Here is a 19,265-nt window from a genome sequence, read left to right on the forward strand (position 1 = left end):
AATACAAACCTTGGATTTTCTTGGGGATATTAACTCGAAGTAGGGAGGCATTACTACCTCTGTATATTCATTAGGAGACCATTACTGGAATACTAATGTCCACACTTTTAAAAATATGTAAACAAATTGGAAAGCATTCAGAAAAGATCTACACGAATTAGTGGAGGTCTGGAAAATCTGCCTTATAACAAAAGACTTATGAAGTTCAGTCAATTTAGTTTATCCAAGTAGAGCTTTAATGGTGACTTGATCATGGTCTGTACGTTCCTACATGGAGAGAAGGTTTTGATAGTAGAGGGCTCTTCAGTCTAGCAGACAAAGGCATAACAAGAGCCAGTGGTTGGAAACTCAATCCAGACACATTCAGACTCGAAATAAGATGCATATTTTTAATAGCGGATATGTGTATACTGCAATCAAACACCTGTGGCTGGCCTGTGTCAGCCAAATTGGGCTCATGGGGTTTGGGCTAAGGGCTGTTTAATTGCAGCGTAGAAGGTTGGGCTTGGGCTGTGACCCCCTCCCCACAGGATCCCATACCCAAGCTCAAATGTTTGCATCGAGTCAGCTGACAGAGGCCAGCAATGGGTTCTTAATTGCAGTGTAGACATACCCAGTGCGGGTAATTAACCATTGAAACAACTTATCCTCTCTCACTTGACATCTTTACGATATGACTGGATGTCTTTCTAAAGGATATGCTGTAGCCCAGCCAGAAGGTATGGGCTTGATGCAGGAATCACTTGGTGAATTGTATGCCCTATGCTGTCTTCTGGCCCTAAAAATCTCTGAATCATATTCACTCATTATACCACCTCCATACACACCTTGTCTGAGCAGGTAACCAGTGTTGGCCACACTAGCATTCCCACCTTCACCCTCACTCCCCCTCACCCTCATCACACACACACACTCACTATGTACTTGAAGAGCACTGGCTGTCAAATGATGATACTAAATATGAGATCAATGAGGGCAGATCACAGAGAAGGATCTCTCTGTGTTCCTTATCCCCCACCAGCACATCCATTGTGAAGCAGCCATAATTTGACCCCAAAAGTTGTTCTATGCTGATATGTGCACATAAAACGATGGATATAACCAATTAATGGACTTGCCTCGTCCAATGGCTATTTCTTCCCTTGCTAAAAAGCTTAGCAGAAGTGGTTGTAGTTGAAACAAAACGACATTTTTTTAAAAAAAGCTTATAATAATTCAATGTTGATAAATGCAAAGAAAACACAATTCCAACTATACATACGAAATGGCGGGGTCTCAGTTTGCTTTTACCACGCAAGAAAGAGATCTTGGAGTCATTGTGGATAGTTCTCTGAAAACATCTGCTCAATGTGCATCAGTCAAAAAGGCTAGCAATGTTAGAAACCATTAGGAAAGGGATAGAAAATAAGACAGAAATTATCACAATGCTATTATATAAATCTCTGGTATGCCCACACCTTGAATACTGCATGCAGTTCTTGTCGCCCCATCTCAAAAAAGATATATTAGAATTGGAAAAAGTAAAGAGAAGGGCAACAAAAATGCAAGGAGAGATTAAAAAGACTGGGACTGTTAAGCTTAGAAAAGAGATAACTAAAGGGGGATATGATAGAGGTCTATAAAATCATAAATGGTGTGAAGAAAGTAAATAAGGAAGTGTTATTTACCCCTTCACATAACACAAGAAACAGGGTCACCCAAAGAAATTAATAGGTAGTAAGTTTAAAACAAACATAAGGAAGTACCTCTTCACACAGTGCACAGTCAATGTGTGGAACTCTTTGTCAGGGGATGTTATGAAGGCCAAAAGTATAACTGGATTAAAAAAAGACCTAGATAAGTTTGTGGAGGATAGGTACCTCAATAGCTATTAGCCAAGATCATCAGGGCACAGTCCCATGCGCTGGGTGTCCCTAATCCTCTGACTGCCAGAAGCTGGGACTGGATGATAGGGGATAGATTACTCGATAATTACCCTGTTCTTTTAATTCCCTCTGAAGCATCTGGCACTAGCCACTGTCAGAAGACAGGATATTGGGCTAGTTGGACCATTGGTCTGTATGTAAATTTATGTAAATTAAGCTAAGGCTGGCTTGAAGACAAGAATTCTGTTTTGCAAAATATTTCAAGGTTTCTACATTTGTTTTTTGTTCTGCATCGAGATGAAACTAAGACCTTTCAAAATATTTCACAAAAAAACAGGGAAACCCAGCTCAGGATAGCCATGAGCCTAGTAGCCCTCACCTGGGATGTGGGAGATTCATGGTCAAGTTCCTGCTTCAAATCAAATAGAGAGGGATTTGAACCTGGGTTTCTGCATCCCGGGGGAGTGCCCCAACCACTGGGCTATTAGCTATTCTGGAGTGGGTCTCTGTTTTTGACCAGAAATTTCATCCTGAGAAACCTTCCTCGAAGGTTTTGTCAAAACAGATATGTTTCCACAAAAAGTTTGTTTTGATTAATCGGCATTTTTTATTTTTTACAAAGAAACATTTAGTTGAAAAATTCTCGACCAACTCTAAATGAAGCTTGGCCAATCTGATCACATTGGAATTATCTCCCTTTCTTTCCCAGAAGGTGACCTTACGCTGCCTGTGTTTCGTAGGAATTGTTCATCCCTCCCCCACACCATTGTTAGATGAAATTGTTTTCCCGCTTTTACTTGTTTCAGCCTTTGACTCCATTTTTCAGGATTGTTTTCTGTTTGTCAGGTGTTATAATATTTGCTCTCCAAATTACATCAAAAGTCCTTATTTGGCATCCTCCTCCTGCTGCAGGGCACAGCAAGCAAATGAAAGGTATTAAAATGTGAAAGCAATCATCAGAGCATTTAGTTAGTGTCAGCTTTGGCAAGCTGGATGGGAGGATAATTTGGCAGAGTTTCTGTTTAGAAGGAACGTGTGCCAGGCCATTTTGACACCTGGACTGTAATTTTACTGATAACTGTGTTTTCAATCATATAAAAGTTCACTGTAGATCAACTATATATATTCCTATAAATTCCTGTGTCAGTTACATATTGGGCAAATTATAGTCATCCAGAGCTCCTGCAGAAATACCCATAGGAGGGCACCTTGGAAGAGGAAGTCTTTCTCCATGGAGATGTTCCCAAATCATTCCATTAGTGGAAAGATTTAGCCCATATGGAACACACAGGGAAATCTGCTCTGATGTTTCTGAGGCACTGGGCAATCCACATGGAGGCTAAATATCTGGCTAAATTGCCACGAGTTTACCTTTATCTTCAGATGATTCTCCTAGTGAGATCTGTGCAACACCATTATCTTCAGTATATTTATGCAGGTATAACTGATTGGCTTCTGAATTGTAATTTAGTGAATAATTCTGTTGATGATGGACTAGAAGGAATAGAATCCAGTTTACTTTGCCTTAGCTGTGTTGGCTCAACACGGTTAACTAACAGGAGTAAAAGCTACTAGAACTATATGTTTGTTACTAAGTCAGCAGATGTGACTCTGAATACACAGAAAGAGACCTGGTGAATAAAAAGTTGCCTGTTTAATACAATCCCTTTTCAAAGTAACATTGTATGTTAAAAGAACAGGAGTACTTGTGGCACCTTAGAGACTAACAAATTTATTAGAGCATAAGCTTTCGTGGACTACTGCCCACTTCTTCGGATGCATATAGAGTGGAACATAAATTTGTTAGTCTCTAAGGTGCCACAAGTACTCCTGTTCTTTTTGCGGATACAGACTAACACGGCTACCACTCTGAAACCTATACTTATGGGTAACTACCGTTCATTTTGTTTAACAAACAAAATATCCTCCAAAAGAGAAAAATGTTCTATTTTAATTATTTTTTCTTTGACTTTCCTTTGATTCAACATAATTTAAGAATGCTATATCAACTAAGTCAGGAATTTTAAATAGTTATCCCCTCTGCAATACTCTTACAAAATGTATTCACAATAGTGTTTTCACCTTAATTGGCACTACACTTATATCAAAAATTACTGCAGGATTTTCTATAAACACACACACACACAAGTGTTGCAGCACTTGTGTGTGTGTGTGTTTATAGAAAATCCTGCAGTAATTTTTGATATAAGTGTAGTGCCAATTAAGGTGAAAACACTATTGTGAATTCATTTTGTAAGAGTATTGCAGAGGGGATAACTATTTAAAATTCCTGACTTAGTTGATATAGCATTCTTAAGATTATGTTGTTAAGAAAGGTGAGTTATGGTATTATACTGTATCTTCTTTATCACTTAAATATTTCTGTATTTGTTGGCACAGTTGCCAATAGAAACAATTCATTGTATCATTTCTTTTTATGACTTGCAATTTTTATGGGGCTATTTTCTTTTCTTTATTTTATTTTGTAAATCCTGAGATATAATGAGATTGTATTCTAATAATATATAATGGGGCTAACCTATGGGTTCCTAGTTCTAATAATAGAATAGTCGAGCCAATCTTACTTTCTGCCTGCATTAAACTGAGTAATTGCATCTGCATACATTTAAGAAAGGGAATTACAGAGCAGAGCAGAAGAGGTTATGCACAGTTTTGTAAAACACAGCACCAAAACAATGATACCAGACTGAATGCTTATTTAAATGATTTTACTGGGTTAGGTGTTTCTTTGAAGTAATTAAGGAAATATATAATTAATTGAAATAAAGGTAGGTAGATATAAGGTTGGATTGTCCATGTTCACTTCTGCAGATGTATCTTTTGTGTTGAATTAGGTGGAAACGGCAACCGATTCAGATACCGAGAGCAGAGGCCTACGGGAATACCATTCCGTTGGAGTGCAAGTGGAAGATGAGAAACGGTAATTCATGCAAAATAAAAGTGTAATCTTTCAAAAGACAAAACACTGTTGTGAACAAACACGTAGATGGTGCTGTCTATAAATAATTCACAAGGCCAGGCTTATACGTGTATGTTGGCCAACTGCTAATATTGTAAGAGATGCTTTAGCTCTCCCTTCATATTTACTCAGAGTTTCCAGGTTTTTTTTTCTTTGATTTGGAGGAAGTTAATGTTTGTATGGTGAACTTAGTGCTCCTAATTAATGAGAGGAATCACAGAACAGGTGCAAGCAGACTGAAGCGCCAGCCCTGCAAAGGGATCCCCATGGCTGAATCTATATGCTATGCAGTCCATTTGCAGGACAGGGCCTATCTCAACCCTGACCTACAGGGACTACTTCTAGGAGTCAATTTCCATGGTGAGTCAATCCTTGTCCAGTCTGCTAAGACTGCTGACAAATGTGCTAATTCTGATGGTGGTGGGTTTTTTATTTAGACACTTGTCCACCTGGCACTGGACTGGGACCACTATCTCATTTCACAGAAGCCATCAAACAGCCTTTGGGGATGGTAATTACCTTTGCTTACAACTGACATGAGCTAAATTTGAACAACTGACCTGTATATTTCATGAACAATCTTTTGATCCTCTGTTACAACTATTGAACATAAATTTATTCTAGTATTTCAGTATCCAAGATAAGATTATCATGAGACACTCACCATTTCATGGTAGTTCTATACTGTGTTTAAGCACAAACAAACATAAAACCACACCAGCCTGCTACCACTTTTTACGTTTATTACAAAATTCTTGACAGCCTTAACTCAGAATGTCTTTGAGTAGGGCCCTTATTATCTGAAATAGTTGTATATATTTATTTGATAGTCTTCATTTCAACAGTATATGCAGCACTGCAGGTCTTTGGTGCTATTTCCAGTTCTGTTTATTAATGATGTGCAATATAATGTAATGTGAGAAAAGATCAATATTTGATTCCAAAGGTGGTTTAAATTATTTTCCTTTATATCTTTGTTCAGATCAATAATAACACCATATAGACTATAAATAGTCTTTTTGCATTGTCATTCACTCTCTTACGTTAAGTAACTAAATCAGTTGTAGGGTGGACTTTGAAAAAGATTAATTGAAAAATATCCTGTATGCCAGCAAAAATATTTTTTATTATTAGATGCAGAAAGAAAATCAGATTTGTTTTGCCAGCACATTATTCCCTCTCTATATATCTATTTTTCTTTCTTTTTTCTCCTTGCCCAAGACATGGACGATTTAAACGTTCAAATAGTGTAACAGCAGCTGTACAGGCTGACCTGGAACTGGAGGGCTTTCCAGGACACATAACAATGGAGGACAAGGGACTTCAGTTTGGTTCATCATTCCAGAGGCATTCAGAGCCTAGCACTCCTACCCAGTATGGTGCAGTAAGAACTGTACGGACACAGGGACTGTTCAGTTACAGAGAAGATTACAGGACCCAGGTTGACACCTCAAATCTTCCACCGCCAGAACCCTGGCTGGAGCCAGCCATTGAGACAGTAGAAACTGGTCGGATGTCCCCATGTCGACGGGATGGGTCTTGGTTTATGAAGTTGCTACATACTGAAACGAAGAGGATGGAAGGATGGTGTAAAGAGATGGAGAGAGAAGCAGAAGAAAATGATCTTTCTGAAGAAAGTAAGAACACCTCAGTATCTTTCGTTATATACATTTGACAGAGAATATGAAACTGGTTTATAGTTATTATTTTATATATTATATTAATCAATTTCTATACCACTTGGAAGTGTGTTAGACACTTTACAAGACAAACAGAGTGAAGGTTTCCACCCTGAGGCGCTTACAATTAAAGCCCCCAATCCTGCAGTTGACTGTGCGGGCAAACTGCTGTATCTGAGTGGAGCCCCACTGAAATCAATGAGGGTCCATCTGCACAGTCAGTTGCAGGATCAGCCATGGTTTTTGACATCATGAGTGAGATTCTGTGCTCTGCTCCAAGAGAAGGAGGAGGAGCTAATAGGGCAATAAGTCATCCTTGTGCCCGCCTGATTTCTGAATTGCTCCAGGGGTCATAGCAGGCTTTGGCATAATTTAGCCCTGAGGAGCTTCTATCTTGCGGCAACCTGTTCATGCCTATGTATGGCAGTTGCATTGCTCAGAATCTCTTCAGTGCTACATGCGTGAGCCCCACCCCTGATGCAACCTTTCTGGCAATCCTGTGCCAGGGCATGTGAGAGGATCCTTGAGAGACAGCCTCCAACTGTCTTCTTCAGTTCCGCACCACAAACATTTTCTTCCAGCTGGATCGAAGCCTTTTAGAACCCTTTTACTCTACTCCAGCCCTTTTCCTGGCGTAAAGGGGCGTGAGTGATGGTGGGGGAAACAAACATTGGCGAGGAAATAGAGTAAGGAAAGACAATGGTTACAGTAACAGTATTCTGTAGTTATTTGGGCATGTGCCCTTTTAGATGGTTCGGTTACATTTTGTTGTTGCATTTTTTATAGAGAATCATTATTATTTGCTCGCTTCTTGTGGACACCATGAGAGAAGTGATGGAGTGAACTAAAAAGTGATGCAGGTCTCTTGGAGCAAGAGCCATGTTGGCATTAATGATGCTGATACATAAAACTGCTCCTACCACTCTGTTAGATGCCTCCCCACAACTCTCTCCATTGCCATATATCTTTTAGCCTTTGTCGACAGGCTTTTTGGCCAGTTTTCAGTTCGCATAACAATGTTCCTATCTCAGCCAATTTGAGTTGTTTTTTTCAGTTCAGACTTCCTCAGGCACAGGATCAATTCATTTAGACTTTCGCTGCCCACCTATTTTCTCTTCAAGCCCTGCCTGACTCTGAATTTCTTGTTTGACTGCTTCCTCTCTTCCAGTCAGATTCATGTTTTACCCTCACATCTCTGGACAGTCGCACAGACCACTGTCCCATTCCTATTTCTTGCACTCCTCTTTTTCAGAGGAAAGACAGACTGTTCTGTTATTAATTCATTTAATTACCCTTAATTATTTTGCTCCACCATACTGTGCACAAGCCTTTGCTGAGTAGCTGCATTATCATACTGCTGCAAGGCCAGTCTTTCCACCTCAACCCCATCCTTTTCTCTTTTGTCATTCCTTTCATTATGTCATGTCTGAGATTGGATTGTAAGCAATTCGGACGAGGAAGTTTGCCTTCATACCATGAACTGCTTAGTACAATCTTAGGTGCTATTAAATAATAATAATAATTTTATAATATTGTGCTTTTGTTATAGTGGCTTTTAAGACTCCCTAGACTTCTTCCATAATAGTGGATTTTTAATACTCCCTCTCATGTACCTTATTCATCAGATTTCTCAGTTCCCCCAAATCGAATGCCCTTTTATTATTGCAATCAGTAAATCATTTGCTTTGATGAAGTCAAGTAGCTCAAAGACACAGATTCCAAAGTTCTCTGTTATTCTCAGTCACTGTTCAGTCCTCAACTGGTAGATACAGCTGGGTTTGGTTGGGGTCATTACTTTCCGGAACATAAAACAGTCTTCTAAATACCTTAGGAAGCTTTGACTATATCATGTTGGATTAATATTGATATCTGGATCCTTAACATCCCCTTTGCTTATAGCATCCTACAGTTTAGATTACCATAAAGTACAGTGCTGTGCCGGTGTAACCATACTTTTCAGATAGTTGTGTTGGACAGATGTCAATGAGGGCATCATTTGGCTTGCTACATTTTTATTGCTGTTTAGACCTAGTGAGACAATTTTAACAAAAACATAAATGTGGAAGGAATGAGAATTGAAATGTCATGATTTTATTTTTTTCCATTTGCTGAACAACTCTATTACAGGTGGTGGGGCAAGAGAAGGAGAAAACCCAGCCTCTTGTTGCTGAGATGGAGTCACTGAGATAAAATAAACATGGACTCCCTGTGATGCTGTTTTTACAGGATTATGTTTCAGAGAGCTGCACTTTGGCGGAGATTCTGCTGTTGCTGACACTGAAGTCAATTGAGTTATTACAGGTTTACGTGGTGTAATTGAGAGTAGATTTTGGCTCCAACTAGTTGTAACATATGGCATTCATACTTCTGCTTTATATAGCCATATGTCTCAAATGTCCCTCATTTAATGGACATCCCTCCTTTTACTCCCAAATTTACATGCATTAATTACAAACAAATTTGTATTGATATGATTTACTTCAGGGAAAAAAAAGAATCATGAAGCTCAAGTTATCAATGGAGTTATTTATATTAAAGGAATGAATCCCACAGCATTTTGAATATGCATGAATAATTTTATTCATTTTTGGGTCTTTTTCACACATTGCATCTCACGTTTAGGCCTTGGCAGACTGAGCAGTATTCTATCTACCATACCCAAGGTTTAGTGATAACCCAGCATGAAATGTATCTTGATGTATTTAAACATTTGGCAGTTCCATGAAGAAAATAATCAGAAGTGCCTGGGCCAGAGGCAGCCAAGTGTATTTTTCCATCTTCCACTTGAACATACTATACCCAAGAAACTTCACAGCAGAGTTTACCCATTCAAAATGTCACTGTTAATGCTGAATCTCTTATTTGAGTGTCAGATCTATTAATTTAACCACAAGTGTAGATATAGATGTATATCCCATAGGCGAACCTCGCATTTTACACTACCATTTATATTTCACAGATAAACTTGAAAAAGAGGGCTTAAAATAGAGTTATGTTTTAAAAAGCAATTTCACTTTGTGTGTTAGCACAATAGCCTTGGGATCTTAGAAAACTGTTTGATTGCCCTATTGATTTTTTTCTTTTACTGTAGCCTTTCTCCCATAATGTTGTTTTAAGATCTTCACTCATTGAGTCTTAGAGAAAGAAAGAATAATCACTGCACCAAAAATAACCTTTCATGTCTCGAAGTCCCTCACTTTATTTATTTTACTTATTTATTTGCTCAGTTAGTAAAGTTAGTAAATAGTGCATTTATTTCTGTAAACGTCATTTATTATTTATGTGGGTAGATATTGGTGTTTTTATATAGTTAGGAAATTCTGGCTGTTTCCGGGGTAAGTCATTTGACCATGTCCACTGGAAAAGTGCCCCCACGCTATTTTGCAAAGATATGTGTTTCTAAACAATAGCAATTAGAGTCTCAGTTTTGCATTTGGGAAACCATGTTTGACTTAGCATTGTGGAAGGGATGGTAATGAGAAGATCACTATTCATGTTCCAAAGCTCCACAACACAAGAAGAGCTAGAAGCCATGTGGTGCTCAGAAGTGCTGCAGGGAAGTGGTTTCTAACGGGAGTTGGGAGACTTACAAAGTAAGGCAGTGAGTAAGTAAGTTGTGCAGGGCACTGAGAGTTGTGGGAGCTAAGGACACCACACCACAACATAGAGAGCAGCAGGGGAGCCAGGAATACTGTGGTGCTCCTAAGTTTCACATTTGCCCTGTTTCTTCAGAAGCTGGAAATTAACGAGCAACTACTACGTATGCGCATTGTTACTCCTGAGGGAATTCTGCACCCAAAAAATTTAAATTATGCGCACAATATTTTAAAGTTCTGCAAAATTCTGCATATGTTATGTGTCAAAATAACACAATATGATTGTGCCAGTTTCAGTTATTTTGGTAATTTATTTCAAAATACCTGTCAACAAGTATGTCTGTAACAATACAGATGATAAAAAAGATTCAAGAATTTTTTTTGACAAATAGATTCCTTACTAGGCATATTAATACAGAACTTTGAATAATACTTCATTTAAACTACAATGCAAAAAAGAGTTTCCTGCACCCCTCAGAAGCAGTGCAAAGGCTTGGGAGAATAAGGGGTAACAGAGGAGCTGAGGGAGAGGGAAGTAATTTCTGGAAAGGAGCCTGGGACTGAACCAGGGAGGTTGTTGGGTATGGGAGAAGTATGGAACAGTTGTTGTTGTTTTGGAGAGGAGGGATTGTTAGGGAGTTGGGGACCCTCCCCCATGCAGACGTTAGCCTCTCCCAATCAGTCAGGCACATTCGCTTGTGTCCTCATGTGTCCCTGCACCCCTCCCCCATTCCCATGTGTCCCTGCATCCCCCTCCCCACTCCCATTCAGCCCCCACCCCAGGTTGTGACACCCCACTAGCCCTTCTGAACCCCAGTCGATGTGACCCCCTGCAACAACCCCATGTACCCTGCTCTCTCTATCTCTCTCACCCCATATGTGCCTCCTGACCTGGCCCCAGGGGCAGGGTGCTGTGAGGAATGCAGCCTCCTCTTCTTTCCTTCTTCCGTAGCTCACTGCTATGGCCAGTGAGCTGGCTGCCCTCTGTTCTGGTGCTAAAGATGACCCTGGTGGGCAAAAGGTGTAACTGCAGTGTCTCTTTGTCAGAATGTATTTTCTGCAGAGAAAAAAAAATCTGTGGGTGGACATGAATTCTGCACACGCACAGAGGCACAGAATACCTCCAGGAGTAACACATCAAGGAATGTTACAGTGGAAAACCAAACCAACTGCCAAAGCCACCCAAACATTCAAATATATGGAAATTAACATATGAGGGAAAGTAGATAAACACTCAGATGCATTTACAGTTCAGACAGTATCCTAAATAAATATGCCTAGTCCAAAACCATTTTCATTCTGCCTCAGTGTAGTCACCCAACCTAGTCTAGATACTGTACCCAATTCCCAAGTACTATGGTGAATTACACTCAGTGAATGCTTAAGACAGCCCAAAGGTCACTACACTCTGATTCCAGATGTTCAGGGCTTTGGGTGAAAATTACTTGTCAATGGCAATGCATTTCTCTGGCAAAATTCTCCATATCACAAAGTACCTCAACAATTGGCTCCCTTGTTGCTGGTGTCAGAGGCCAAAGAATGGGTATGGCAACTATAATACCCTTTGGCCCTGAGGCAGTGTCTCTAGGTTAGATGGGAGAGGCATATTAGCAGAGCACTATGGAGAAGATCTACATTGCCGCTACCTAAGCTGGATCTATTGAATTGCTAAATATACTGGGAGGAGTTCAGATTCTAGTGTTGTCAATCTGGCAGCTTTCAAGACCAACTAAAGGCTTCTCTGCATGTCAGTTTGCACCAAGTTAGTTAAAATGGTTAATTAAACTAGTGAAAATCCCTGAGTGGACAGACTTATATCAGCTTAGCTTGGTCCTGTAAAATTTCAGTAAAACCAACTTTAAATTAATTTAAGTGTCTACACACAAAGTTGTACTGGATTAACTGAACTGATTTAAAATCACACCTTTACGTACATCAGGGCAACTTGTGTGTGTAGGCCTAAAATGCAAACTTTTAAAAAATATTCTGCTATTTGTGGAATAGTGTGAGAAAAGAAAACAGTCTTGGAAAGATTTGGAATGAAATTCACTGTTCAGACTACCTTGATTCCTTTCGTAACCACTTCAGTCCATACGGCAGTAGATTTCTCCAGGTGGAGGGTATATATTTGGATTTCTTGTGGTAGGTCCTACTGCACTGCAGCCCTGACTCTTACACAGCCAGAAAGCAGCATCTGCTCCTCTCTTGCAGACTATCCCTCTTTTACAGTGTTGCATCTCCTCCTAGCTTCTCTGATTCTCCACCTTCTTGATATGTTCCTGACTCACCATCTCGACACATTCGCTTCACCCACCACCATCTGTTTTGCTCCCATGACCCTTCTTCCACCTCATGCCTACCTTTTCCTCACTACTTTTCCCCCATCCTGCTTGCGTGCCTCTGTTCTGATTCTCCAGCTTTCCCTCTTGCCTTCCCTCACCTGTTCCTGCTACTATTCCTTCTACTTTCCAGGTCTTGGTGGAGCCCCTTTTCTGTGGTTACCTGTTACTGTTTCTCCCTTCCCATGCCACTGCTCCTTCCCAGTTTCTCCAGAATCCACACAAAGACACATATACCAGCAGCACCCATAGATTTGCACCACTCTGGATTTTCAGGGACAAGAGGGTTATCTGCAGCAAAATACTGGGACCCTAGACACACCTGTAGTCACACCCTACACACAATTGCAATGATATTTGTACAAAGTATGCCTTGTAAGGTATCATATGAAAGCTAGAAACCTGCTGATTATTAATACCATTATAAAATGCATATGTTAACCTTATATGTGAAGTTAGAAATTCCCTCTGTATGATGTTACTAGAGCATGTTTAAGACAAGACAGCCTAATCTAGGTAAAGGTGATAAACAGGTCTGTGCTAGACTAAAGAGTGTGGTTTGAACTCTATTTACATATTAGCAGTAAACAAAGCCATTGCTAAACTAGCAGGGGTTATCCTGGTCCTGAACTCGAGAGACAGAGCATTAACATGGCTCCTGCTCCTCAAACTGATACAGGTCTGTCGTATCTTACACTGGGGTTGCGTAAAGCAAAAATCGCGTATAGTCAAAATGACCCTTGAAAATCCCTTAAATCACCCATAAAGTACAGTTTTGTGTATACAACCCTGTACAGTACTATGTATTGTATACAGCAATGTACAGTACAGTATATAATAAAGACTACATATGCAAAATATAATTTTACAGTATTTTTAATAACATAACAGAGACAGAAGAATGAAAGAATAAAAAATGAAAACAGTACAGTACTGTAAACCTGAACAGTCACCAGTTATCCTGGATATTCTTGCTAATCTTGTACTGTACACACTCCAATGATTAGTCTTCCTCTTCCCCTGACAACACTATCATTGAGTCGTCAGGGCTTGATGTCGATCCAGGAGACGATGGGCCAGGCTTGGGTGACGGAGAGCGAGTCGTAGACAAAGTGGTTGGCTCTGGTTCAGCTCAAGAAGTTGATTGTGTAGGCTCTGCTGCTGCTGCTGGTTGTTTTTTCTTTAAAAACATGGTAATTGGCAACTGTCGCTGTCTCTTGAGCTACTCAAACATTTCTTGGTACGGTCTCAAATCATCCGTAATACTACGTGTGATTTTGAGGCTTTGTTCCATAGAAGGATCATATTCAGAAATTAAATCATTCAAGTGTTTCGCTGCTTGGAACACTTCAGAAAATTTATGAAGATTCCAAGTTGCTGGCTCTTCCTGTTCATCATCATCTTCGTCTTCTGTAGACGATTTTATTAGTTCCTCTAACTCTTTATTAGTCAATGTTTCTCTATGGCCCTCAATTAATTCCTCAATTTCTTCCTCGAGGATGTCGATGAAGCCATCACCACCCACTTGCCTGGCCACCTGAACAATGAGTTTCACTTCTTTGTCAATGGTTGGGAAACCCTTAAAAACATTCACACAGTCTTCCCATAGGTTTCACCAACATGCATTGACTGTTTCAGGCTTGATTGCATCTATTGCCTGTTTAATATAAGTAATGCAATCAGCAATGTTGAAGGACTTCCAACACTCCATCACATTAACATTGGGATCAGCATCCATAGCGGTAAGGATCTGTGAGAATGTAAGTCTTTTGTACTTAGCCTTGAAACAGCTAATGATGCCTTGGTCGAGAGGTTGGAGGATGGAGGTAGTATTGGGGGGGAGAAAGACGACTTCAACGTCATTATGCGCAAACCGGAGTGCCGCCGGGTGGCCAGAAGCATTGTCTATGATCAGCCACACTTTAAAGTCAAGTCCTTTCTCTTCAAGGTACTGCTTGACCTCCAGAATGAAACACTTGTGGAACCAATCCAGAAATAATGCTGCCATCACCCAAGCCTTTTTATTTGATTGCCAGAACACAGGCAGGAGATTTTTGTTTTTGCCTTTTAGGGCACGGCGATTTGCAGCCCTGTAGAGCAAGCCTGGCTTTATTAAATGCCCAGCCACATTGCCACAAAGCAACACAGTCACACGGTCTTTAGCTGCTTTGAAGCCAGGGGCTTGTCTTTCTGATTTCAAAACGTAAGTGCGGGTGGGCATTTTTTTCCAGAAGAGCCCAGTCTCGTCAGCATTAAAAATTTGTTCTGGAAGAAGCTCCTTTCCTCTATGATTTTCTTTAATTGTTCGGGGTAGGCTTTTACTGCCTCCTCGTTGGCAGATACAGCTTCACCAGTAGTCTGCACGTTTTTGAGGTTGAAGCAGTTCCTAAAACTGTTAAGCCAACCTTGGCTGACTTTGAATTCCTTCTTATCAGAAGGCTGTCCCTCTTCGGCAGGAGGTTTGAACAGCGCATAAATGCTAAGAGTTTTTTATCTCAACATGTTGCCATTGATAGGCACACGTTTACGGTTCATGTCTTCCAGCCATAAGTTTAATGCCTTTTCAGTCTTCACTAAAGTCTTATCACGCACTTGGCTCGTCACCTTAGCAGTTACTGGAGCTCTTGATGCCACGGCTTGACGAATTTCTCTCTCTCGAATCTTGATGGCACGGATGCTAGATTCGTTGCGGCTGTAGTTACACGCCACGTTGGCGATTGACATACCGTCTCTCAATAAGTCCAACACAGCCAATTTTTCCTCCAGCGTTGGAACAGATCGCTGTTTCTTCAGTTGAGCACCAGATGAAGTAGGTGGCTTGCGTTTAGGGGCCATGTTATACGAAAAATACGTACTGTATCTTTAAACAGTACAGGTACAGTAGAATCTCACTCAGCGCGGCAAGATGCGCACAGTATGAGAGGCACAGGGGGACTGAGTACTGTAGTGGGAACAGCAGTACTGTAGTGGGTACAGCAGATTCGCTCCTCCCATCTCACACTCACTCCGGGGCATACGCACTATTTAAACTGGGTTGTTGGGTTTTTTTTGCCAACCCTCCAGGCTTATTATAGGGGAGAACCTTATCACAGGCCTAAAGACATGCTGTTGCTGTCAAGTCCTCCCCAAAAAATATTTTAGTGGGAACAGCAGATTCGCATCTCACGCTGGTGGAATTGCCCGCTCTTCCCCCCCTCCCCCCCCCGACCGCGTAAAGCTGAAATCACACATGTTAAATGCGCGTAAGATGCGACAGACCTGTACAGCAGACTGAGCCCCCAGGAGGCTGTCCTGACTTGCAGCTTCATTGACACAGAGAGACTCCATCTTGATCCTTCACCTTAGGAGACAAAGAAACCAAGCGACTTGATATCTGTGATGTGTCCTGGCCAGTAAAAAGTTGGGTAAGAGACTGGGGGTAAAATAAACCTTCTTGAACAAAGACTGTATCTTGCTAGATAAGGTTTAGACTTTCAGATGCATGTTTTCACTTTTTATTTGCTTGTAACCATCTCTACTTTTATCTATTTTAGTTGGCATCACTTAAACTTGTTTTACATTTATTTTAAACCATTTCTGTGCTTGTGTTTGAAGGGAAGGGTGTATTTACCCCAGTTAAATTAATAAGCTGTGATGTACTGACTAGTTAACAGAGCAGCAATCTTAATATCGTCTGTGGATGCACCGTGGTAGGGACTGTGCATTGCAGAGAAACATCTCTGAGGCACTCAGGGGCTGAAGTTCATTGATCATTACCTGCTAGCAAGATCTGGGCCAGGCGAGCCTTGAGGAGTTTGCTGGTGAAGGAGATAAATTAGGGTGACCCGGACAGTCTAACTGCCAGCAAAGCTCACCCTTACTGAGGCAGAGAGGTAACACGGTGGCTCACAATTCTGGGTATCCCCAGCAGCATGTTACAAATACTAACAGTAGCAAAGCAAGATTCTCATTAGAAATGAACAAGTTTACTTTGCTTTCCCTTCTCACCGCAGCAGCCTTGGGCCACAGTGAAGTGACCCTTCCCCCAAGTGATGAAAATTGGACGCAGCCCTCTAGAGCTTTTAAAAGCTAACACTGCCCAGTGGAGGGAAAATATGCTTTCCCAATGAATGGATTAGCATAATACTTGACACCTGGAAAGGAGGGGAGCAAGTTCAGTCTGTAACTGGGGCCGCCTTCTTCTTGAGTCCATGCTTTGGGTACACATTTCCTAAATGGAATGGTTTGGATTTCCCAAGCAGTGCAGGAAATTTAGCAATATATATTAAAATTAATGAAAGAGGTGTGGCTAAATCCCCGGTACTGCTCTGAAAATCTCAACTAGTTATTTTAGTATGTCTGTCAATTAATAATCATGAAAACTTTCCAGGTGTCTTATTCCAAGTAAAAGTTATACTTTTATTTTAACTAAACAGCTTACTTACATATTTTCCCTTTCCTGTTCAGGTATCCAGTCCATCAGCATCTGTTGGAATTTAAATAGAAAATTAAATGGCTAAAGTACCCAAATACCCAAAACAGTATTTTAAAGCCAATAAAACACTGTGGAGGGAATCTAAGAATCCCTCTTAGCATATTAAGTGTTCTGCCTAAATTTTCCCCTCTTTGAATCCTTCTTCATTTAGCTGGAAAGTGGATCTACATATAGTTTCATTCTGTTCACAAAGATTCCATTGTGCAACTTTTGTGACAGTAGACATAATGTAAAATTAATTCCATGGAAATTTGTCATTTAGGTAATATCTCAATAGCTGTGGGATTACTCAAGCTAAAATTAAGCGTGTCGTGCTTTTGAGCGTGCCCTGCAAGATTTCACTGCAGATTTGAGACAGCAGCTCTCCACTTTCATTTTTAAAAAGCAGCTAGAATGTCAATGGTTTGGTATGTAGTCAAGACTCTGTAGTGTACTTTATCAATTATGTAAGATTCATGGCATAGGCCTGATTCTGCCTTTGTTAAAGTCAATGGCAAAACTCCCACTGACTCAGTAGAGGAAGGTTTAGTTCTGATTTCCAAAGCACCCCACTGACATATGTCATATATTTTTAATCTTCCATTCTCATGGTTATACAATATATTGAACTAAAATAGACATATTTGACAGTTACACTATTTGACATTTTTAACTGACACAACTTGTGCTGCAGTAAAATGCCATGCCAGACTAACAAACCTATACATTGTGCTAAAAAACATGTGTTGTGAATGAGATTTGCAGTTCAGTAAGAAGATTTAAGTTTAAAAAAAGTTTATGTAGTAAGTACTGAATATAATTAACTCACTGGCACAGAAAATTAGAAGTAGATTAAAATCAAAATGACAGCTTTCATATAGAACTTTGATTTCATATACGGTATATGTATTATATATAACTTAAATGTTAATGCCTGAGAATTCAAAAATGATAGTGTTTTAAGAGGTTTATTCTTATTGGTAGTTTCCTCATTATTGTCATATCGACTTCAACTGAGCAGAACTATTTTAACCTACGAGGAGTAGCGCGTAAGCAGAATCATGGTTACTTTTGTGTAAATCTGTATAAACTTTATCTGTTCCCTTGTACACATGTGATATAGAACTGTACTTAATTATATGATTACATCATATATCCCAAATAATATGATCTATCAACCCACAGGTTTTTTTTCTACAGTATTGTAACATGTTTGGTCCATGTGGAAAAGTTTCTGTGGCATTATTTGTGCATCTTGTATACAAATAACTTTCACAATCTCTCTATAGGACCTGAACCTACCCCTGTTGAAGTCAGTGGTACAATTCCCATTCTCTTCAGATGGAGCAGGAGCAGGCTCCTAAATAGTGGTACTCAATGGGAGAAGTTTAGTTAATTAATTAAAGCGTGTATTGTAATTCCTACTCATGAGGGAACAGAGCTAAAGTTGTGTGACCATTTCCTGACTTTTGAGTGCTTAACTGTGCAACCTTGATTTTCTCTTAATAGGTTTTTCTTATATGGAATTGATATGTTGGTTAATTTTATCATCGTTCATTGATTAGCAAAATTCTTTCTACGCATTACAAACATCTCAGCCTCTACACTCTCTAACATTCATCATCCCTTCATGGAGATAATCAATCTGCACTCATCAGAATAACTCTCCAATGCATGAAATTAATAACAAGGTTTTGGCTGTGTATTAATACTGTGCTAAAGATTATGAACTGAAGTATTTCAATACTTTAATTTAATTACAGTAAAGCTGAGAGGCATGAATAAGAGAGATTCTCACTTGTTATAACTTTCTAAATATGATTTACTTACTTAAATGTCAGTAAAGTGAAGAAAGACTGTAGTAACAAGTAGGCTCTTAATAATACATATTAGTTCATCAATCCCAGGGCTATAATAATTTTCTTTGTACCTAACCGTATCTGCAGCACATAGGCCCTCATTCAGCAAATTATTTAAGCATATGTGCAACTTTATATATATGAGTGGTAGGTACCAGAAAAATCCTCATCCACCAAAAACTCCCTCCACCACCACATAAGGAAATCCTAGTGTATTCGATTTCCATCCCAGCTTACAAAGCTTTTAAAAAAAAGTAGATTTTCTTGCACATAGAAGGAAATGTTATTTGTTCCGGGAAAAGTCTGGATGTTTCATGTGAAACTACAGGAAGTTTGGATTTTTCAAGAAAAGCTAGAACTTCAGTAAGAATTGGGAAACTTGTAGTGGAATATAGTGTTACCTGAGAAAATGTGAATACAGGTTGTAAATGTAAAGTACAGTTATGGTCAGAAAAGTTATCATGGACTGTGCTTGCTGGCCCTGATTTAGCCAA

The 19,265-nt window shown here is 39.8% G+C and overlaps 1 protein-coding gene across 15 annotated transcripts in view; it reads left to right on the top strand.

Annotated features, from left to right (window-relative positions):
• DLGAP2 (DLG associated protein 2) overlaps positions 1–19,265 on the top strand; it is a 655,212-nt gene that overhangs the window by 618,039 nt on the left and 17,908 nt on the right. For all 15 annotated transcript variants that reach the window (XM_008163720.3, XM_065590150.1, XM_005289668.5 and 12 more), the window contains 2 exons: positions 4,721–4,806; positions 6,067–6,482. In XM_008163720.3, coding sequence (XP_008161942.1) covers positions 4,721–4,806; positions 6,067–6,482 — 502 coding nt within the window. The remainder of the gene's footprint in view (positions 1–4,720; positions 4,807–6,066; positions 6,483–19,265) is intronic.

Source organism: Chrysemys picta, chromosome 3, assembly GCF_011386835.1.
Source record: "Chrysemys picta bellii isolate R12L10 chromosome 3, ASM1138683v2, whole genome shotgun sequence".
Lineage (NCBI taxonomy): Eukaryota > Metazoa > Chordata > Testudines > Emydidae > Chrysemys > Chrysemys picta.